Source organism: Otolemur garnettii, unplaced genomic scaffold, assembly GCF_000181295.1.
Source record: "Otolemur garnettii isolate 467f Iridium unplaced genomic scaffold, OtoGar3 scaffold00017, whole genome shotgun sequence".
NCBI classification, from domain to species: domain Eukaryota; kingdom Metazoa; phylum Chordata; class Mammalia; order Primates; family Galagidae; genus Otolemur; species Otolemur garnettii.
This window is the reverse complement of record NW_003852412.1, coordinates 21,636,652-21,660,654: the sequence shown is the minus strand read 5'-3', so window position 1 is coordinate 21,660,654 and position 24,003 is coordinate 21,636,652. Positions and strand designations below refer to the sequence as shown.

The 24,003-nt window shown below is 34.3% G+C and overlaps 1 protein-coding gene across 5 annotated transcripts in view; it reads left to right on the top strand.

The window, feature by feature from the left end:
• The window catches only part of TMEM161B (transmembrane protein 161B), a 66,207-nt gene that overhangs the window by 21,879 nt on the left and 20,325 nt on the right, over positions 1-24,003 (top strand). For 2 of the 5 annotated variants that reach the window (XM_023510924.1, XM_012802816.1), the window contains exons 2-5: positions 539-642; positions 12,074-12,157; positions 14,484-14,581; positions 18,900-19,056. Coding sequence is in view for 3 of the 5 variants with exons in the window: in XM_012802816.1 (XP_012658270.1) it covers positions 539-642; positions 12,074-12,157; positions 14,484-14,581; positions 18,900-19,056 (443 nt within the window). In the remaining 2 variants the exon portion in view is untranslated. Of the gene's footprint in view, positions 1-538; positions 643-10,060; positions 10,127-12,073; positions 12,158-14,483; positions 14,582-18,899; positions 19,057-24,003 lie in introns of those variants that run through there. The other 3 variants (XM_023510925.1, XM_023510922.1, XM_023510923.1) reach the window with 2 other exon arrangements.

The following is a 24,003-nucleotide window of genomic DNA, read 5'->3' as shown; positions in this document are numbered from 1 at the left end:
CAATGACGGCTGCAACCAAAAAATAGCCAGGCGTTGTGGCGGGCGCCTGTGGTCCCAGCTACTTGGGAGGCGGAGGCAGGAGACTCGCTTGAGCCCAGGAGTTGGAGGTTGCTGTGAGCTGTAATGCCATGGCACTCTACCCAGGGGGACAGCTTGAGGCTCTGTCTCAAAAAAAAAAAAAAAAAAAAATTAAATAAAATAATTGACTGGTGTAGTATTTGTATATAACTTAACATATATGTGTATAATTCAAATCATCTGTAGATTACTTTTAATACCCAATAAAATTAAATGCTATGTGAATAGGTTTTTTATTATTACATTGTTGTTTTTTTACTGCCCCCTCCCAATATTTTTGATCTGTGGTTGATAGACTCCACAGATGTGGAGCCCACAGATAGGGAGGGCTGATGTAATGTATTTTAATGATCTCATTTTTTTAAACTGTACTTTTCAAAATGTACAGGAAATTTTCCAGCAGTGTTCCCAAATCAAGATTCATTCATTGTTAAACTTGTTTGTTTGTTTTTTTACACAGGGTGTGATAGGTATACAGCTGGTCGTTACCATGGTGATGGCCAGTGTCATGCAGAAGATTATACCTCACTATTCTCTTGCTCGATGGCTACTCTGTAATGGCAGGTAAGGCAAGGTTAGGCTGATGGTGACTGGCACTTTCAATCTCCATTAGTTTACCAGGCTGTGACTTCCTAGAACGTAAGAGCTAATTTATATTTCCAAAAGAATGACAAAGGAAAGTTACAACAAAAATCTAGCTTCCTTATTTCTAACTTGAAATATTAGTAGTTTATTTGGTTAGCACAGAGATAATAGGGTCACAGATAAGAATTCAGTTTCCCACCTACTCCTACCTTTCTTTGCTTTGTTCTGTCTGTGGCCACTGAGAATACCACCTAACTTTTCTAGTTACCTTTTAAAAAAGGACCATAGGGAGTGAGAAATTATACTTCAAGTGCTTAAATATTTTCATCATTATTGGAAAAAATGACTCACAGTGTTTTCTATTGTTGATGATTCAGTTTACAGTTTATTATGAGAATAAAGTGTTCTTTGTTTTAGTACAAAGAATTTTAAACTTTAGCAAGGAGGGGATGAAGTTATATTGTGGGATTTTAGTTTTGTCGAGTGCATTATAAGCTCAACTATCCATACTTCTTCCACAAAGGAGCTAAATTGTCTTGCTGAAGTATGTTCCAAAAACAAAATCAGAATGAGTGTAGGTGATACAGTGAGACAAAGCAGGAAAATTCTGCACACAGAAATACATGCCAAAATCCTGTGTAATTGTGAAAGGTGGATGATAAATTTGGTACTATGTCTATTTGCTTCAATTACTCGTTTCTGTTAAACAGCCAAATTCTGTTATTTCTTTGTATGTACACTTTCTTTTGTTTAGACCTTTTGAAGTTAGAAAGCAGTGAATAGCTCTCCTAGTAATGATTTCATGTTCTGCAAGACAAATTAGCCTTTAATTCAGGGCCATTCCATCCTCAGAGCTTAAATTTCTTTCATAGGATTTATTTTCTATTTTCAATGATTTATATTTTCCTCTGTGTTTTCTACTTTTTTCCACACTGGTGTTTAATTATGGAAAAATATTCAGACTGCTTTAATATTTTGCGGATGTGTGCATGCATGTGTTTATAATGAATGTTTCAGAGAACAGCTGTTTACTAATGTGTATTTTATTAACAAAATAAATAATGACTAAAATTTTGGTAAAGTTGAAAGCCTCTATCAGATTAATTTGTATGTGAAAATTGATCGGCTGTAACTAGTTTTTTACTAAGTAGGGTAATATGTTCGTGCAATCTTGTTTACTTATTCTGCTTAGGAAAACCATTTTCCATGGATCAAGAAAAGGTAAAACATCAGTAGGCCACATTATTATTAATTCAAAGTAAATGGGATCTGAGTGAGTAAAGTAAATTAAGATAGCTTCTTCTCTTCTGAGAATTGTATGTTTCTGGACTTGATATGCTTACGATTCAAAGATAACTTCCAGATCTCTTTTGGCTGTTAAAGACTTGAGAGTATTGCCTCATTTTAGTCTTATTATATGCATTTTCATGTTCTTACATAGTTTGCTTTTCATTTGTTTCTATGAAACTCGTAATCACCTGTAAAAACTAAAACTTCACAGATCAAAAACTTGAGTAGCTTTTTTATTGACATTGGAAAGAATTTATGTTTAAAATCTTCACTTTTAGATAAGAATGTGTCATTCAGTATAAAAACACAATTTGAAGGGGAGGTCAGCTTTTAAAAATAAACATGAAATTTATTTTCTTTGTGATCTTAATTTGCTTTGGTAAACAGATTAATTTTTGTGTTACATAACATTATCTTTAATGCCAACTGAGGTTCTAAGTGATGGTTACTTTTCTGCTGTAGTTTCCTTGTATCCTAGTTTTGTTTTGTGTTTTTAAAATCATCCACCTTTTTTAGGTGTTCTTAAGTTTTGAGGCCATGAGTGTTAAAACCGAGTGTTGTTGCCTAACTTGAGTTGAATAAGATAATTGATTTTACCCTGTTGATATAATTACTGCTTTACCAATCTTTTGAAATGTGGTACTGTTCTAATACTGAAAAAAAAATGTAAACTTCATCAAAATTTTCCATGTAGAAATATTACTGATCAGAAATGACAGTTTGCATTTTAAGTCATATGACCCCTTTGTGTTGAAGAGAGAATTTTTTTCTTTTTTGGAGTCTCACTTTGTTCCCCATGGTAGAGTGCTGTGGCATCACAGCAACCTCCAGCTCTTGGACTTCCGCGATTCTCTTGCCTCAGCCTTTGAGTAGCTGGGACTACAGGCAGCCGCCACAACGCCTGGCTATTTTTTGTTGCAGTTTGGTCAGGGCCAGGTTTGAACCTGCCACCCTCCATAGATGGGGCCCGCGCTCTACTCACTGAGCCACAGGCACTGCCCATTGAAGAGAGAAATCTTTAGCCCCATTTCTCATTGCCCTCAGTCCTTAGAAATGGGAGAGTTTAAAGTGACATCTGATTCTAGTGCAGTAGACCCTGCATATTTGTGGATTCAACTAATTGTGGATTGAAGACATTTGGGAAAAAATAAAGCATAATACAAGTTGAGTTGTTTTAAAAAGGAAAAAAATAAAAAAGACTTTATATAGCATTTGCATTGTATTAGGTGTAATAAATAATCTAGAGGCGATTTAAAGTATATGGGGATGTGGGGAGGTATACATAGATGATGTGCAAATACTGTGCCACTTTATAATATAAAGGACTTGAGCATGTTTGGATTTTGTTATCTTGGAGGTGGGGAGTGGGGAATTGGACAGTCCTGGAACCAGTCCCCTGTGATACCCGGCCACTGTATGTTGACACAATGAGGAAGCCATTTTTTTTTGAAGGAGTCAATACCTTGAAGTAATAAGCATTTATACCTGAATGAATAAGCAGTTTTTACTTAACAGCCTGTTGATTTTTTAATATAAAAAATATTAATTTTCTAACTTACACATATATTGCTGTTAGTATGTTTAAAAAATAACTATGCTTTTTAAATGTCTTAAAACTGTATGTAGTTTTTAACCTGGTTTAATTCTGTAAATATTATTTTTATAATCATATAAAGGTTTATACTGATGAAATTTTTAAAATCTTTCATTTGTATTTGTACACTCCAGGTAGGAGGGGAAGATGCATTGGGGTTTATTGTAACCTCTGAAATCTCACTGTATGAAATTAATAAAAAAGTTTTTCACCTTTCTTAAGACAGGAATCAGAGTAAAATGGGGGCTCAGAAAGAAATTAGGCAGCTTTCCAACCTAGAGCTTCACAAAAATGATGATTTAAGGTTAAGGGTTTAGTTATCTTCTAGGTGGTGACTTGGTGGTTCTGGCTTCTTCCATCTTGCAGCTCCGCTGTTTCTTCTGCTTCCTTGGAGTCCTCTATTAGATGGCGGTTAGATTCACGTCTGGCAAGTGAAGAGACAATGGGCTATTGATTTTTCAGGAGATTAGAGATGAAAACTAGAAGTAGATTCATTGTTTTTGCCCACATTACATAGACGAAGCCCCTGTGACTAGTTCTGGCCTAGGTACAGTGAAGGCTGGGAAATGTCCCTACGAAATAAAAACTAGTTCGACGAGTGCCAAGTTGTTTTCTGCCATAAATGATACCATCTCCATTTTTACAAATGAGAAAACAAGTTTAAATGATTTACTTAATTTTGCATACTGAGAAATGAAACAGATCCATACATATTACCTTGGAAGTCGGATTTGCAGTCAAGTATTTATTTGATTTGTGGTTGCTCATCAACTCCAGATCTTATCCTGGAGCTCTCATTTTTGAACAGTGTTTTAAATTTGGTGAGGGAGACAAATTTTCTATAATCACTGTGATGACTTTTGTTGGCGGTTTACGGAGTAATTTATTTGAGATTACTTCTCAAATTTTCTTCTTTCTACTTTTTTTCTACTAGTACTTTGCCTTTTTAGAGTATGTCCTTCAGGTTATAGGTAGTTCTATAGAACTATAGGTAGTTCTCTTTACTTAACATAATTTAGGGCCACTTAATCAGTTTTTATTCTGAATTAAAGGGCACATTAGCATTGACTTTTTTTCTTAAAGAGACAGATTCTTGCTTCATCACCCAGGCTAGGCCACCTCTGACTCAGCCTTCTGAGTAGCTACACCATACCGGCTAATTTTTTAATTTTTATTTTTTTTGTAGCAACTAAGTGGCCCAGGCTGGTACCAAACTCCTGGCCTCAAGTGATCCTTTTGCCTCTCAAAATGCTAGGATTACAGGCATGAGCCACTGTACCTGGCTCCAGCATTAGTTTTGATTACCAAAACCATGCTAAGTATGAAGTGCATGAAACACCATCTATTGTTCAACTGATACCTCTTGCCTTGATGTTTGAGATTAAATTTATTCTGTCACTAAATTAATTCATGTCACTAAGTTATTTCATTCTTCCAGTTTTTTATAGAATTTCTATTTAACCAGTGAGATATATTATTTATTTAGAAAAACTCAACTATGAAGAGCCAATGCCCTCAGACCCCCAAAAGGAAGAAGAATTCTGAGAGTTGCTTTCTCCGTACCCACAGTACCCACAGTGTGAACTGCCCTCTTTATTATAGGAATACCTGTTTTAACAGTTGCTTATATCAGTTAAAGATGTTCTTTATATTGTCGTCTGCATACCTTTGATTTGTAGCCAAAGTATTCACTTACTATTGTAATTAAAGTTCCTTTTTGTTTTGAAGTTTGCTTGGCCCCCCTTTTCATGGAGAGGTAAGTGATAGGTTATATTCTTTGTACATTTGAATAGTGGGTTTTGCATGAGGAGTAGAATATTGCTCTTTCTCCATAATAGCTTCCTTGCTGAACCTGCTTTCTGTTTTCCTAATTGTTCAGCTCAAACCTCATGCATTTTTCTCTACCCCTTGATCCTCCTAAGCTCTCACTTTGGTGTGCTACCTCCCTTATGTCCCTCATCAAGAATATAGTATGATCAGATTTACTCTGATTTTGTCTTATCTCATATAAGGAAAGGGTGTTACAACACCTTCATATTCACTTGCTCTAATTCTTTTTGCCTGTTCCTTGTTGCATGTTGCCTGGCCCAGCAGTCTGTAAGTTCCCTTCGGTGAGAGGTACCTACTATTCAAATGCTCAGTAAGTGCGAACTATGACCTAAGGGAAAGGTTTAAACCTTTAGCTCCTGCCCTTACCCAGTGCCTGAGTCCTTGCTCTCCTTGCCTTAGTGGTCTCTTTCAGTTACACAGTGTTCTTGGTAGTCTATTAAAATTTCCCACAGAAAAAGGAGGATATTTTTGTATAACAAATGGTATTTTAGCTATGTGTGCTAAAAAGATTACCTCGGTTTTATGTGGTATTTGTTTTCTGTTGAGTTGTTCCTCTACCTCTCACTGATCAAGATTATGGAGTCTAAGTTAGAATGGAGGCTAAAACTGTCTTTGGTGACTGTTTAGTCAGTTTGGGCTGCTTATTCTTATGTTCTGGAGACTAGAAGTTTGAGGTCAAGGTGTCAGTGTGGTTCTAGTGAGGGCCACCTTACGGGTTGCAGACTGCCCATTTCTTGTATGTTTACTTGGCAGAAAGAGAGTTGTTGAAAGGGCAGTAATCCTGTTCTCAAGGGCTGTACCTTAGACCTGATAACTTTCCCAAAGTCTCACTTTCGAATACCATACTAGAGATTAGATTTCAACAAGAATTTTGAAAGGGACCTAAATGTTTACTCTTTTTTAACAGTGACTTATGTTGTGTACCCTGAGATAGAGTTTGTACGATTAGTTGTGTGTTAAAGTCTTTTTAGCTTGCTCTATTAAAACTGTGCTTTTCTATGTTTGTTCATGTTCAAGTATTTCCATTTTAAATTTCTGAAAGTTTTATATCTTAAAATTTCGAAAGTGCTCTGCTATAAATAATATTACTCCTTAAATTAAAAAAATAAAGTACAGGTCAATGCATTCTATATTTTCTGCTACATATTTTTTCAGTACTGTTGAACTGCTTTAGTAAGAGCTATAGTGGTCTGATAATCTTTTATGTAAGTGATTTATACAAAAATGATCATTGGAAAAGTATTTAGAGAAGTGAAATATTGGATTGTCTTTATTATCTGAGATGTTGCAATAATCTGAATATAAATGAAAAAAAACACTGAATAGCCAAAGTAAAATTCATAAAGTACACTGAAATTAGTATCTTTAGCTTAAGTGCAAGAGGCTCAGTTTTTTAGTGAGATCCTATTAACTGCTCTATTTTTAAAATACATTTTAATTTAATTTAAAAATTTTGAGTTTTATTATACTTTAAAGCAGTACATGCCTACAATGTGGGAAAGATGGTAAATGATAAAAAGTAAAAATTAAGTGATGGACTATATTCCCATCATCCAGAGATAAACAGTGTATCAGTTTGGTTGCATTTCCTTTTGATCGTTTATATTTGTTTCCTGCTTGTGATATATTGTATGTGTAATTTTATATTGTGTTTCTTTTGCTTAACATAATAGTGTTTAGCATTTTTCTCTAATTGTATTTTTGTTACTATTACTAACTGCTGCATAGATTCTCAATGTAATAAATACACTTGCATATCTGTCTTCCAAACCCAGATGGAAAGGCATAGCACAGCAGTTGCAAACATAGACATATCAACTATGTGCAAAGGGAAAAACTAAAAATTGAGGCCAGATTACACGTATAGTAAGTGGGAACCATACACTTTGGAATCAAACTGGGTATGAAGTGCTGACTGTTACAGAAGATTGTGCTTCTAGGTTTTGCTTTTAATCCTTAATCACAGACCTTAGATGGCTACTACGTGTTTGTATGCTGTACTTCTCAGACAACTTTTTCCTTTTCTTTTCTTTTTACTTTATTTTTATTTATTTAATTTTTTTCGCGATAGAGTTTCACTTTCTTGTTCTGGGTGGAGTGCCATGGCATCATCCTAGCTTACAGCAACACCTAACTCTTGTGTTCAAATGATCCTCTTACCTTAGTTTTTCTATTTTTTTAGTAGCGACAAGGTCTCATTTTTACTTGGGCTGGTCTCAAACTCCTGAGCTCAGGCAATCCACCCGCCTGGGCCTCCCAGAGTGCTGGGATTACAGGCGTAAGCCACCACACCTGGCCTTCAGATAACTTTTCAACCTGAATCCTTTCTTCACACCTTAAGTGGTCTTGCCTCAAGCTCACTATAAGCTCCTGAACCCAGAGTCCATCACTACCATCTTCACACTAACAAACCCAAGTTACATGTGCAAACCCTCTTCTGTGGTTTTTTACATTTTGTCCTGTGGAGGAAGTATCCTTTGACTGCCCAGTTTCCGCTGTTGTGCTTTGCACCCTCTCCTCCGCCCTCACCTTTCGCTGTGAACATCCCCTCTCTTCTGTCTCATCAGTTGCACCATTTCTTTTGGATCACTCCTTTGGCACAACACTTTTTTTTTTAAAGATCTCTTATTAAGAAGAGTGATGAAAATAAATAAAAGTCATTCCTTGCGTCCTACTCAGTGTAAAAAACAAAGTCCTTCCTTACTGATTTCTTAGTTTTTGCCTTCTTTTTATGGCCAGATGTATTACATGAGTTGTCTCTGTAGATGCTACTTTTGCATTTCATCATTAACTATTTAGGCTTATCACATGTTTTACTTTCTTTTTAGGTGATTTTATTAATTCCTATGGATTTAAGTACCACAAATTATGTAATTACCTCAAATTATTTCTGAACTCTAGGTTCTAATGTGCAGTTGTTCTCTTGACCCTTAAAACTCAACATGTTTAAGGTCTTCGTTTCTTCCTGTTCTCTTCATGTCACAGAGTACACCCTGTCTTCCTCATGTCAGGAGTATGGATAGCATCCTTTATTGCTTGTTCTTTTCACTCCTCACCTCTAGTCCCCCAGCAAGACCTGTTGATTGGCTTCCCTGCTGTTCTTGCCTCCCTCTAATTCACAGAGCAGCAAAAGGGATCTTTAAATATGTATTGAATCACTTCTCACCTCTGAATTGAGACCATTGTTGGGGCATAAAATCTAAACTCAATACCATGACCTATGAGGATTTGCATGATTTGCTATCTTATCTCATGACTTTCCCTCTTGTGTTGCTCCTTAAATCTACTGCCACAGTGGCTGTTTCAGTAACTGGAATAATCTTTAATAACTGATAACTCTTTAATAACTCTTTAAATAACTCTTTAATAACTGATGAATGAATGAATGAGGAAATAACAAACAAGAGACCCTAAAAGCATCCAGCATGCTTAAATTCTACCTTCGAACAATAATTGCTACTTAGGAAGTAATCAACCACCAACCAGCCTAAAGTTATCCAGTAAGAACTATAATAAGTCTAATCCATTTTAGAAAAATGAGTTTATAAAATAAGATGAAATAAGCTTAAATATATTTTAAGCACATACTCCTTAGAAAATGTAAGGATCTTAAATAAAACATTTTATTATTATAGGACTTTAAATATAACCTAAGTTTTCCTGTACTAAAACTTTTTTCTGTCTGGGCACGATGGCTCACGCCTGTAATCCTAGCACTCTGGGAGGCAGACACAGCCGGATTGCCTGAGCTCTCTGGTTCAAGATCAGTCTGAGCCAGAGTGAGACCTTGCCTCTAAAAGTAGGCAGGCGTTGTGGCAGGTGCCTGTAGTCCCAACTACTGGGGAGGCAGAGGTAAGAGATTCGCTTGAGCCTAACAGTTTGAGGTTGTTGTGAGCTGTGATACCATGGCACTCTGCTGAGGGTGACAAAGTGAGACTCTGTCTCCAAAAAATAAAAAATAAAAATAAAATATTTTTCTCTAATTTTGTATTATTTCTCAAAGCTAAATAACTAATTTTAGTCTTTATAAATAAGTTATTGCTTAAGTGTTCTTTCAGGTGTTTTGCATCCTCATTATTTGTGTATTCTGTATTTGTGATTTGCCTACTGAATAAATTTATTTATAACCCCCACATCCAAACATGTGGTACTTGTGTGATCATTCATAAACAGAGTAATGAGAAATTTGAATGGCCCTGTGCCCATATTTCTAATTGAAGACTAGCAAGGCAACACTTTGCCTCCTTGTTTCAGTGACCATATTATAAACAAGTCTCCTTTTTATGATTTATTTAGGGCCATATTTTTGCACATATTCCTTAGAAAATCCCTTTGTGTTTGTGATTTTATTGTTTAAAATAGCCCCCTAAGCATCATTCTGAAGGTATTGTCTAGTATTCCTAAGTGTAGGAAGGTTTTGATGGATCATATGGGAGAAAGGTGCAGGAATGATTCACAGTATTCAGTAAGATTCCATATGATGATAGGTATTGGGTAAGCTTTGCTCTGGCATGACTTATCATGCTGTTGGCTGTGCACTCAGTATTAATGAAGCAATAATATGTATTAATCTTTAATAAGGTATCTTTAAACAGAAAGACATAAAAGAGATTATATATTAATCAGGTGATGAAAATGTTATGACCTTAGGCTCACAGGAACCTAACCCTGTATTTCCCCTAGGAGCAATGGTTCAGTGTTCGCGGCAACTTTATAGAACATAACTACCGCGAATAACAAGAATTGACTGTAAGTTAAAATTCTGGACTTCAATCAAAATGTTAGGAAGTGCCTCCTCCTCTCTTAATTTAGAGAATTTTGTGTTGGGATAAAACAGTATGTTTTATTTTAAAACTATTAAACTAAGACAAGAACTGTATTCACTTTCACTGTGGTTTAGTCATGCTTTTTGAGTACTTACTGTATGCCAGTAACTGTATTAGTTTTGAAATATACAAAAACAAGAGCTTCAGGGAGAGTAGTGCAAATCATAAGATTTTTACCCCAAAAATATTTTATTTCAGTTAGGGTGGCATTCCATTTTAATCCAACTGATCTGACACTCACTGGGTATACTGTACTGCCACTAATTACCTGGAGTTTCAGGGCAAGGTCCTCTACAAGACTGCTCTCACTTCAGAGCAGCTTCACGTTCTTGGGGTACCCAGGCCACCTGTGTTTTCATTGACTATCTGCAAATTTTGATATTCCATAATTCTCTCAGGTTCAATAATTTGCTAGAATGACACACAGAACTCAGGAAACTGCTCCAAAGGCAATCCTGGGTTATAAACAAGGTAGGTTTCTTCTTAAGTTGAACATATATTTAAGTTGAAACAAGTATATCTACGTACTTGTAGCAGATTCCAAACATCTTATTATTTTAGTCATAGGTATTTCAGTGTGTATAGTTAAATACATGAGCTTTTAAAAAACTACCATGATCTTAACATGTCTAAAATTATCTGATGGTAATTTCTTAATATCATCAAATGTCCTTAATGGCACTCAAATTGCCAATTCTGTAGTGTTTTAAAAAACAAACCAAGTTGGGTGCTATGGCTTGCGCCTGCAATCCCAGCACTTTGGGAGGCTGAGGTGGGAGGCCAGAAGTTTGAGACCACTCTGGGCAACATAGTAAGACCTCTTTTCTAAAAAAAAAAAAAAAAAAAATTTAAGTTAACTGAGCATGGTGGTATACACTTATACCCCAGCTACTTGAGAAGCTGAGACAGGAGAATTTAAATAGGCATGTATCTTACTAAGATTTCCATGATGGAATAATAAAGGTGGGTTCAGAATGAATTTGATGAGGAATGTGTCCAGAAGGCTGGATGGCCAATCAGAGAGTTGTGCAACAGAGCTATAGATGATGAGATGCTGAACTCAGACCTTTGCAGTAGAGCAGGTAGAGTAGAGGAACAGAATGGATGACAGCAGGTGGAGAGGGACACTTTGAAAGTAAGATCTGCAAATCACATTAAGTGACTGATAAATTGTGGGACTACTTAGCCAGACATGAAGTTTAGAATGAGCCAGTTGATGCCTGGGAGTGAATAAGTGATTTGTTTGGAGCTTGTGTATTCCTTAGCCTCAGATTACAGTAATTTTGACTATGTAATGCAGGTGACACACCTAGTTGCTGTTGGAGCCCTAACAGAAGAAGGTTAGATAATAGCCACAAGTAAAAGATTTTGTGATCTGGTGATTTTCTCCAATTCTTAGACTAAAGGAAGGAAAGAAAGGAAAGACTGCTTGTAAATGGGAGAGCATTCAAACAACTCTGTTTATATAATTAATATTTAAAGAGAGAGTTGTTGTGGAACTATCAATTCCACAAAATGAAGGATTGATGGAGAATTAATTTGCTTCCCCATGCTTGACTGCAGAGTTCATTTCTTTTAACAATAAGCATATATGATCTTAGTATCTATTAATACATCAACAGTTGTAAGAAATATACATGCAAACAGCATTATAGGGCCTGGCATTTAGTAAATGCTTGGTGAGTATTTGCAGGATTTTAATCTAAACCTTTTTAAGGCACAAGTGGTAGTATCTGTTTTGGATTACAGTTTTCATCTATTTCCCTACGATGGCCTCACAAATAGGAAACTCAATAAATACTTGTAGGGTAAATTAATAGTTCTGGTGATTTTAAGTGCTTTATTTGAAAGGATTCCTTTTTTTCCTTAGTTTGAGGTGGTATCAACATCCTACAGAAGAAGAATTAAGAATTCTTGCAGGGAAGCAGCAAAAAGGAAAAAGCAGAAAAGATAGGTAAGTTACATTATCAGACTTGTAAAGTGTTAATTATTTAACCCGATATATGTAACTATATTTTTATGCTTTGATTTAAGGAACATTTACTGATTATGTTTTAAGCATTTCATAAATTTGAGCTCAAAGCCCATAATATTGTAATAGTGATTATTTTACTCAAGAATGGTTAACTGTATTCTTTTTGTGTTTAAATTATGAAACAGAATAGCCATCATATTAAAGAAAGTTTAGTCTGGGTTGAATGGGGTGAGAACTCTAACCCATGTCTTTATCCTGCAACTCATTTAAAAATATCAGTTGATTTGGACTTTTTCCAAGTTTTGCTACTCTTTGTATTGTGGGCAGATTGACCTGCTTTTGGTTCATTTTCTTTATTTTTAAAATAAAAGGAGTAAACAAGATAACTTTGTAAGTCTCATCTAGCTTTTGAATCCAAGTTTATGAGAAGAACTGCCTGAATGGAACATAGTAGCCTTATCTGTGAAATGAAAAGAATGAACATAGTTATTTTTAAGGGTCCTTCCGGCTTTAAGATTTTATATTTCTTTTTAAATTGAATTCTCAGGGAGAGTGCATGCAAATTAGCCTCTCTTAAGTGGGCCTCAATTTTCTCATCTCAAGATCTAGGAGAATTTCTTTGGTCCAGCCGACTCTGAAGCCATGATTTTGGTATATTTTAAAATGTTACTGATAACAAATTGTCACCAGATTTCTAATGTATATTATAAAAATTATGTTAATCTGTTCTAATACTCTTATAGGTCCAAAAAAAGTCTTTAAACATTAGTAATTATTTCATATGAAATTGGAAATTTGAAAATGCTGTCTTTTCTGATCTTACTACCTCTTTTTCACTTACTACACATCTATCTTGAAGCTCATTGGAATATTAATAATTGTTAACCTTCCTTCTTTTTATTCCAATAATTAGGTTATTTTATAAAATATTTCTGCTTAACAGAGTTTCTAAAATACTTTTATACTATACAGTTATATTTAATCTACGTAACAATCCTGAATATTAGCTAATAATTTACACTTCAAAATGTGAGGCTGAAGATCAGAGATGTTATGTGAGTTATTTATGTTCATGTATTAAGGCCAAGGATTTTAATCCAGCTTAGCTTTTTTAGTGTCTGTGGTTTTTTTAAAGAGATAGTCTTACTTTGTCACCCTCGGTAGAGTGCTGTGGTGTCACAACTCACAGCAATCTCCAGCTCTTGGGCTTAGGTGATTCTCTTGCCTCAGCCTCCTGAGTAGCTGGGACTACAGGCACCCACCACAATGCCCGGCTATCTTTTTGTTGCAGTTTGTCCGGAGCCGGGTTTGAACCCTCAGTATACAGGGCCAGCACCTTACACACTGAGCCACAGGTGCCGCCCAATTTCTGTGTTCTTTTTAACTATTCCATATGTACCCATGCATGCCATATCCAAAATTTGTAAAATTTAGTTATATAGTATAGTATTCATTTGTAAATACTCTAATTCTTATGTTTTATGTTCATTAATTTTATTTCATAATAATTTTTATATGTTGAACATGTTTTATATTTGCAAAAAGGTACACTAATGATGCTGTCTTACTCCTAGTTACAAGAATTATTGTTTAATTTATCGATATAAAATAGTTTTTTACTGAGCTTTTCTCAGTTTATATTTGGAATAAATCCAAAATTATTTTCCAGATTTGAAATTAATAATTAATGCTATTAAAAGTCAGTTTATTACATTGTTTATGTTTGTCTTTAAAAAATAAATTTGGAAATGATACAAGTGTATCTGTGGGATTCTATTGTTTTCCTTCATGTGATATTTTAGTAAGAGGTGTTCTAAATCTTTCATATTTCTGAATCTTTTATGCATATCAGTCTTATATTTCACTCTGACTTGCATATAGTTACAGGTTTGTCTATATGTGTGAATGTATATGATTGTATATATGTACACATATAATTTCAGAGGAGTATACTTTGTCTTCATTTGTGTTTACTCTTGCGCCTAAAGAAAGAGATAGGTTCTCTGAATCTACAGAAGGGAGAGTAGGAGAAATGGGTGTGAAATAATTTTGTTGCTTTCCCTAATTTAAATAATTCTTTACCTGGTAATCTGTATATTCAGATGATAATTTACATCTACATTTTGTAGCCCCCTTTGGAAAACTATCTTTGAGTACATTACCTCCTTTTTGATGAAAATACTAGAAATTCTGCTTTACTTTTTCACTGTGAAATTTAAAATCTCATTTGTAATTAGTTTGAAACAAGCATTTGGATTAACAGTGTAGGTAACTTTCTTGTGTGTCACTTGTCTGATTTTTATAGGAAATATAATGGTCACATTGAAAGTAAGCCATTAACCATTCCAAAGGATATTGACCTTCATCTAGAAACAAAGTCAGTTACAGAAGTGGATACTTTAGGTAAGGGAAATCTTGATAAAATATTCTGGAAATCACAGTTTTATTTTATTTTAGTGAAAGAATTTTCATCTTGCCTGTCTTGGCTAGATTTGTTTTATATGTCTTTCTAATCATTAAATCTACTATATAGAATATGGAATCTTTCTAAGAATTTACAGCTCAAAATGACTTCATTTGAATTAAACTTCTTTTTCTCTTCACCTAACTCGTATTATTTTGCTCATTTAGAAGAGGCTGACTCGTACAAATTTGTTACACACTTTCTGTTAATTAAGTTGAGATCACAGTTTTTTTATAATCTGGAATTCTAGACTTTGTTTTGCTATCTATGCCACCCTCCTCCTTTTCTAATGAGACTTGCAAAAGTACATTTGAATACAGTTGAACCTTGAGCAATGTGGGGGTTAGGGTTACTGACTCCTGCACCACTGAAAATCTAAGTAGCTTTTGACTCCCCCAGAACTTAACTACCAATAGCATACTGTTGACTGAAGCCTTATAGATAACATAAACAGTCAGTTAACACATATTTTGTATTTTATATGTATTATGTACTGTATTCTTACAATAAGCTAGAAAAAAGTATTAAAATTGTAAGGAAGAGAAGATGTATTTACTATTCATTACACAGAAGTGGATCATCATATTTTCATCTTCATCATCTTTACTTTGAGTAGGCTGAGGAAGAGGAGAAGGTTGATCTTGCTGTCTCTGGCAGAGGCAGAAGAAAATTCCCATATAAGTGGACCTGGGCAGTTCCAACCCATGCTGTTGAAGGGTCATTTGAATGTGTATTAAATTAACTACGTTTATGATAATTGAGTCTTATTCTCATTTAGTAGAAAAGAAAGTAGTTTTAGAATATTGAACTGGATTAGGAATCAGAAAACTTCACTAGTTAGGACTTACCTTTACTCATTGCCTATCTCCAGTTAAGTTGTTTAGCTTTCCTCCTGTATCTTAATTTCTACAGTGACTTTAATTTTGAAATGAAATTTATATGACATTATTTGAATCCTAGAAAGGAAAGTCATCCAACTTGATAATGACACTATTAAAACACTGATTTTTAAAACTTGGTATGCATCAAAATCCCTTGAGGAACTCTTTAAAAATAAAGATTCCCAGCTGGATGCAGGTGGTTTATGCATGTAATCCCAGAAGTTTGAGAGGCCAAGGCAGGAGGATCTTTTGAGGCCAGGAGTTTGAGACCAGCCTGGGCAACATAGGGAGACCCTTTCTCTACAGAAAATATCAGCCAGGTGTGGTGGCAAGCACCTATAGTCCCAGCAACTCAGAAAGCTGAAGCAGGAGGATTGCTTCAGCCTAGGAGTTTGAAAATGCAGTGAGCTATGATAACTCCACTGTGTTCCGGCCTGAGTGACACTGTCAGTTAGTCAATCTGTATATACATTTCCTATTCCATCCTTGGAGATTCTATGAATCTAGAATAGGTTCTGGGGTTTGGTACTTTTAAAAGTGTTCCAAGTGATTTTAATTCTCAGTCGGTTTCGAGAACCACTAGTTAATGTGATAAATGAGGAAATAATAGGTGTTTTTAAAAAATAAGTTTGTTAATGTCATATAAACTATCATCATGTGATTTGCCTCTTTTTAGGTTAAATCACAGCATCCTAAAAAAAGCTTACTTGATTTATATATCATCTCAGAATTATTTTGTCATATAAAGTAGCTTCAAGAAATTTGAAAGTCGATTATTACATGTATGTGCAATCTTTTTGTGCTTGATTACATCTCCAAAAAAAGACTATGGTTTATATGTGTGCTAATTTGATGAAGTGTTCACAGAGAAGTATATACAAGAATATATACACATTCTTCCTTATTTTTAGTTTTAGACATTTTTACTAGTACTTAATGCATATGGAATAACACCTATCTAATAATATATTACATTTATTGAGTATCAAATATTATGTTACTTATATTAGAAATTAACTCATCCTCACAATTCTGAGGTGTGTAACTGTGACCCTTTTTTATTTCCTCATTAGAAAGAAGAGTTAAAGAGACATGGACAAGATTGCACATTGAAAGTCTTAGATTCAGTCAGAGAGAACAAGGCTATTTTAATGAACTTAAAATATTAAAATTAGGGTAGTGTAGCTTCAGCATATAGTTTATTGAGTATTTGGTTTCACTTCTACAATTTTGAGAATGAGTTGCAAATGGCACTAGTTTAACAACTGGTCATATACTATCAAGAGCATTTCCAGTTAACCAGGATAGCAGGGAAATGTTTTGTTTATGAAGATACATAAGCCCTGAATGCATATTGTATATATATGTTTAGGTTAAAGTAGAAGGATTTCTGTCTGCATATCTTTTGACTTCAGTATTCTGTTAACAGGCACATATATAATTACATTATTGAGTATAAAAAGAATGTAACACTTAAATATATAACCAAGAATATAAATAATTTGAACTTTTGTTGAGTGAGTGTGTATATTATTGGTATCCCAATAACTATCTTGAAAGTCTATCTTAGTTCATCTTAGCAGTTTATTGTAAGAATGTCTTTAAGGAATGTAAGAACTTTTGAATGTCACTTGGCTATTTGTTGTGAATTCTGACAAAGAAGCTGTTAGTGTGGACAGCATTTGAGATTTACAACATTTACTTCATTTATTGTTAGTAATACTTAAAAACCTTTAGATGAATGAATTTTTGTCTGTGTTTTCTATCTATTTCCCTGTCCTCCTGTCAGTATTTAAAAGGCTCAGTGTGGGTAATTTTGTTTTTCTTTGCAGAAGTGGTATGACTGAGGGTAGGCACACTGCAGCCATTTTGGAATAAATCTTTTAGGCTGTTTAGAAGCTAATACATTCACAACAGAATACCTAGTAAAATAACTTGAAGCAAATTAAGAGTGCTAAAATAGCTCAGAGAACATCTTGGTTAGTTTGGTTTGATATTTTTAATAGGTCTTTAGGTAATATTTTACTTTTAAAATACTTTTTTTATAGGGTGGTACCTGTGACTCAAAGGAGTAGGGCACTGGCCCCATGTACTGGAGGTGGTGGGTTCAAACCCAGCCCTGGCCAAAAAAAAAAAAAACAAAAAAAAAACACTTTTTTATAAAGATAATTATATCAGGTATAATTGTATTAAATTTTACAACTGAAAGTTTTCCATGTAGATCATTTTATTTTGTGTTAATAAGAACATATGAATTGATGTTTATGGACATGATAAACATGATTTATTTATTTATCCAGTGTTTTTAAGACCCCTTTTAAAAAATGTTGGTATTTTGTGCTACACCTTCGTAGAAGTAAAGCAGATTATTTATATGTTACAGGAAGTTTAAAAGACCTGAGATACAAAGGATAATGGAATTATATTTACTTTCAAAGAATGTTAATTTCTATTTATTTATTTATTTGTTTGTTTTGAGACATAGTCTCACTGTGTTGCCCTTAGTAGAGGGCTGTGGCATCACAGCTCACAGCAACCTCACAGCAACCTCAACCTCCTGGGCTTAAGCTATTCTCTTACCTCAGACTCCCACAGAGCTGGGGCTACAGGTACTAGGCGCCTGCCACAACGCACAGCTATTTTTGTTGTTGTTGTTGTAGTGTTTAATTGGCCCAGTCCAGGTTCAAACCTGCCATCCTAGGTATATGTGGTTGGCGCTGTAACTGCTGTGCTACGGGCGCTGAGCCCAAAGAATGTTAATTTTAATATAAACTCGTAGGATGGGATAATTTGTTGAGGAGGTACAGTTTTATGGAAAATCAGACATTTTATCAGCTTTTCTTTACAAAACAAGAGGGAATAAAAGGTATTATTTACTTAGTTATTATTTTAATCAGCAGTAACTCACAAAATTACTAACCCACCACTATTGTAGTTCATAACTTTGGCATAAAGCTTAACTCTTATTTCACAGAAATGAACAAATGAACCAAGTAAATTGGTTATATTTTAAACTAAGTTTTAATCTGAAGTTAAGGTATCATAGTGAGGTCCTTATAAAAAAAATCGTGTGATTTCCATTAAAAATAGCTAATTAAGAAAATACCAACACATCTACAATCATATTTTAATAAAAATTAAATAAGTTTTGGTTATGTTTTCAGGTTTTTTATTTATGAGGTATTAAAATTTAATTTTGGATGCTAACATTCTCAGTCTATTTCCTGTATTTTTAGACTGTTATATTTGCAAACCTTTCGTTGCAAATAAACACAAGTAGAATATGTCTAGCCTACTTGAAGTTAATTGTAAATAAATCTCCATAAGTTATTTAAGAAAATTTAAGTGAAACTTTTCTTTAATCTCTATTTTACAGCATTGCATTACTTTCCAGAATACCAGTGGCTGGTGGATTTCACAGTGGCTGCTACAGTTGTGTATCTAGTAACTGAAGTCTACTACAATTTTATGAAGCCCACACAGGAAATGAATATCAGCTTAGTCTGGTGTCTGCTTGTTTTGTCTTTTGCAATGTATCCTTCAAAACATCATTAATATTAATTTAATTTGCTGTTAACACCATTAGATCTAATCTTTGATTTGAAAAAGATTTTAGATCAACTTTTCTTTGTTAAATTCCTTTTTATGTAATTGAAAAAACTGTCAAAGTACTAGAGGTAAATAGTTTAAAAAGTTGAATGTAAGGAAAGATGCCAGTTTCTTGGCTTTTCTTTCTTATCAAAGTCTAATGTCACAGGCAGCCACTTTCATCTCTTTTAGGCATTTCTTTTGGGATTTCCTTCCATGTCTAAATATTAAGTGATAATGGCACTACTTAATTTTAGATATTGATACCTTTCTTCTTTTCCCTTTCCCTTTCTGCATTCCCCAACAAGAGAGATAACATTTTATTAAATTTGTAGTCAGTTTTACTATGTTATGCCTATGAAAAATTATTGATAGCCAGGCATTACAGTGTATTACTTTCCTTGAACTATCTTTTATTTTTACTATGTGGAAACTGAACTCTTCTACAAATTATAGAACCTTACTAGTTCACATACATCATTTTTGTTGTTTTCCCATGGAAATACTCTCCTCCAGCATTAAGTTTTCCAAAGTTCCTACATAGCTGTTATCCGGGAACTTTCTTCATTATCTTCCTAATAACTCCCTCTGCCTCTTTTTAGATCCGGTGATCTCCTCATCCTTGGTGTAATTTCCTTTTGGCAGGTGCATTCTCCTATAGTGAGTGTCTTTTAAAAGGATGATAAGTTGTTTTTTGAAGTCTTGCATGTCTGAGGTTATTTTTACTCCCCCCACCTCCATTTGATTGATAGTTTGGTTCAGTAGAAAATTCCAGAAATTTTCCTTAACTTTTGAAGGCTGTTGGGAAATCGGATATGCTTTTGCTTTTCTTGTATAACTACTCTCCTCCACCCACATGTGCACCCTTCTAGAGCCTTTTCTTTTTATTTTTTTGTTTCTGAAGTTTATCATTAATTGTGTTAAATTCAAGATTTACCCCTGGAGTCTGGAAACTCATATTTTTATTGTTGGGAGATTTTTTTCTTTTTTTCTTTTTAAATCTAAGTCTGTTCAGAAGTATCAGGTAGTATGTGAATTTCATCCTCATGGAGAGAGTTCTCTGCAGCTCTCAGATAAGCCCCAGTTTGGATCGCTTGACTTTCCCACCTCTGCCCTTGGGATCATCGTTAGCATCTTCATAGGCACTCACTTTGTTTCTCTCTTGGATTGGAGCTCTTTCTCTTATATTCCATGTCTGTCTCCTGCTTGGTTTATTTTCTCATTTTAGTAGAGCATATCCTCCAGTATTATCTTTAACGTTGCATGGAAGTACAGTTTTTATAACCTTGCATTTCTAAAAATATTTTAATTTTGCCCTAGAAATTAATTGGTCCTTTAGCTGAGAATGGAATTCCAGGTTGAAAATTATTCCCTCTGATAGTTTTGAAGGTATGTCCTTCAAGTTCCATTCTTACTCTCAAAATTTTACTTACCATTTCATTTCTGGGTATTTATGTCTTATTATTTTCTCTGTGAAATCTTTTACCATTTAAAAAAAAATTATTTTATTTATTTATTTTAATTTTTTTTTTTCTTCTCAGTTGCAGTTGTCATTGTTATTTAGCTGTCCCGGGCTGGGTTCAAACCCGCCAGCCTGAGTGCATGTGTCTGGTGCTGTAACCACTGTGCTACAGGCACCAAGCCTATTTATTTATTTTTTTATTGTTGGGGATTCATTGAGAGTACAAGAAACCAGGTTACCTGATTTATTATGTTATGTCCCGCCCCCAAAAGGAGTGTCACACACCCAGCCATCTTTCTTTAGATAGCTACCTAATATGTTGAAATTGTATGATGATCATGTGCTTTATCAAGAACCTGTTCTTATCTCCGATACTGGGATTTTACCACTCTGAAAACTCATGTTCATTCGTTACAGAAAATTTTCTTCAATTAGTTTTTTTGTCGTTTCTTATCTATTTTCTTTCTTTCTGGAATACTTATTATTCAATATTAAATATCCTAGATTAAGACTGTCATCTTTCTCTCACATATATGTTCGTGTTTATATTTTTATAGTATTTGGTTTTCTGAGAAAGTTTTTTAACCTTCTCAATCCTTTTATTGATATTGTTTTTAATCTATCATAATTTTTAATTTTAAGGATCTTCCTTCTTTTCCCTGTCCCCTTCATGAAATCATGCTTGTTACATTATCTTCTTATGTATATTTCAAGATATTAATGATGTATTTTGTTAATGATTTCCTTCTGCTAAATATCTTTTTACTTTGTGTTGTTCTGTTTTGTTTGGTTTCGTTGCTGTCGTTTCATGTTAAGGCTTTTCTCGGAGAGCTATAGTGATCTACGTTTACTTATCCACATTTAAGTGTGACATACAAAAAACTGAGCACATAATGAGGCAAATTGTTGAATAAGGTGGCTAGGCCAGAAATTGTATTTTTTTACCCTCTCCAAAGCGTAGATCTTCAAACTTCTTTCACGTGGGGGTAGATTGAACTGGTGACTTTTAAAAGTACTTCATAGTAGTTCTTGCTTTTGATGCCTCCTATTATCCTCAATACACATTTAGTAACTGGCACTTTCCCAGTATGGAGAGTTATGTGCCATCTAACCAGTTCCTGTCCTTTCTGGGAGTTCTGCAATAAATCAGATTGCTTCTTTGCTTTTGGATTTATTCTGTTCAGTCAGTTACCATTTATCTCTCTGCTTTCCAGCTTCCAAAATTTTATTGCTTTTTTTTTTCTTTTCCTCTTTTGCTTCAAAAACTATATTTATATATGTTTCTAAAACCAGATTCCTTGGGGTTTAAAACAAGACCAAAAGTAACTGATGTGCTGCCTTTAAAAAAAAAAAAAAAGGAGATGAGGGTCTTACTGTCTTGTTCAGGGTGGACCTGAGCTCCTGGGCTCAAATCATCCTCTTCCTGCAGCCTCCCAAGTAGCTGGGATTACTGGTGTACCTGGCATATTCTGTCATCTTTTGTAGGAACTTGTTAGTGACATGTTCAGTTTCCTTGAATGATCATTCATTTTCTTACTTTTTTCATTTATTTTATACTATTTTGATTGTTTTCCTCCTTATTTTGTCCCTTAACCCTTCTATTGAATTTTTTAATATCAGTTTGTTTTCATTTTTAAGACATTTTTGAATATTACATTTTCAAACATTCTTGCATCATGGACATGTATTATCTTATTTCTAAAGATATTAGAAATAAATAAGCATATTAGTTCTCAGTTGTTCCTTGCATTATTTTGAGTGTATGCTTATATATAAGAAGGCCTTTAAAAATTAGAAATTTTGTTTAAATTTTGACTGAAGCTTAGCTTGTTGATTGGTAGGCCTTTTTTGTGGGTGACTGGGGACCTGACACTTAGACATTATTGGTAGGTTATTGGTCTGTCAGTTTCTTCAGAGAGGAATTGTCCATTCTCTCAATGTGGAGTAAGTTACAGCCAGTGTTACAGCAGTTGATCTAGGAAGGGGGCTGAGAGTCTCAGCATTCAGGGTACTGACATTTACTTAATCCCCTCCTGTTTTTAATTCTTCATTGTCATCCTAACTTTTGCATGATACTCTCAAACCATTCTTATCATCTCTAGATAGTAATCATTACAGATTCTGCCAGAGTTGGTGAAAGGCCAGCACCTAATCTATATGATTAGGCAAGACAGAAAATCTAGAAAGTCTTAATTATTGCTAGTACAGACTTTCAGTCTTCCTGTTCTCATTCATTCTGCACTCTTGCATTTGGAGATAACTAATGTGTCTAGTTTCTGACTTTTCCAAGGCTTCTGATAAATGAATTTGCTTTCTTTTTGTTGGGTTTCTCCCCTTGCAGACCCAGCACAGCAGGGAAAGCTAACGCCTAAATCATTTACTGCTTTTTCGTCCACTTAAACTTTGTTACAGAATTTTGATGATATTTTTCTGCTGTTGTTTCTTTTCCTGTTCTTTGTTCTTGAAGGTTTTTAATTTCTTTCTTCTGTGGTTTATTTAGTAAGGAGGTACATGTTTTACATCTTTTTATTTAACCAGAGCTTGCAGAATCATCTCATGGAGCTGTAAGTGAATACTATTTTAAATAGATGATATGATTTGACATTTCATCAACACTGTGCTCTCTCTCTGGTTGGCTCTTTTGAATTGATTAAATATAATTTAGACCAGAAGGGTCAGAATAAAGCCTTAAGAGTCAACATCTTTAAAAGCATATAGATGTGTCCTGGGTAGAAATACTGATCCTCTTTATCAGTTGAGAAACATCCCCAGATACGCAGTGTTGCACTAATTCTAAGAATAGCTTTAAGTTCAAGTATTTAAAATATTACCATTTAATTCTGTAGTATGAAATATATGTGAAAATACCTTACAATCAGAATAAAGACCCATCCTTAGTCATTCAGTCATATAAAATACACTAAAAGTATTTTAACTTGATAATTAGCACTAGCTGACTATGTGATGTGGTAGTTTTTTTCATACTTTAATGAGTTCTCTTATTTTCCAAAATAATATTTATTATAAAATATTTTTTCTTCACTTTATTGTTTAAACATATGTGGGAATTCCTATTCTTATTATGAAGTTTTATTTGATTCAGCTCTTAATGCCTTCCTACCAGAGATATTAGTAATAAAAGAACATATTTATTAATAGGTGCTCATACTGTTTATGTAAGTAAATTTTATCTTTACTTAGTAATGCCTAATAATGTGAGCCAAGGTTTCACACAGTCTTCAGCACTGAACTAGCTCTGCTTAGTTTTAAGTAGTGCAAGGTCTTGTGAAAAGTACCAAACAATAGCATTCTCATGGGAATCTCATAGCTGGTTGTCTTCCCCATTCCAGAAAGGATAGAAAGTGCTAAAGAGTTTATAATCCAACCTATTTCCTGCCAACTTTGACCCTCCGTAAGGGGGGTAGGGAAG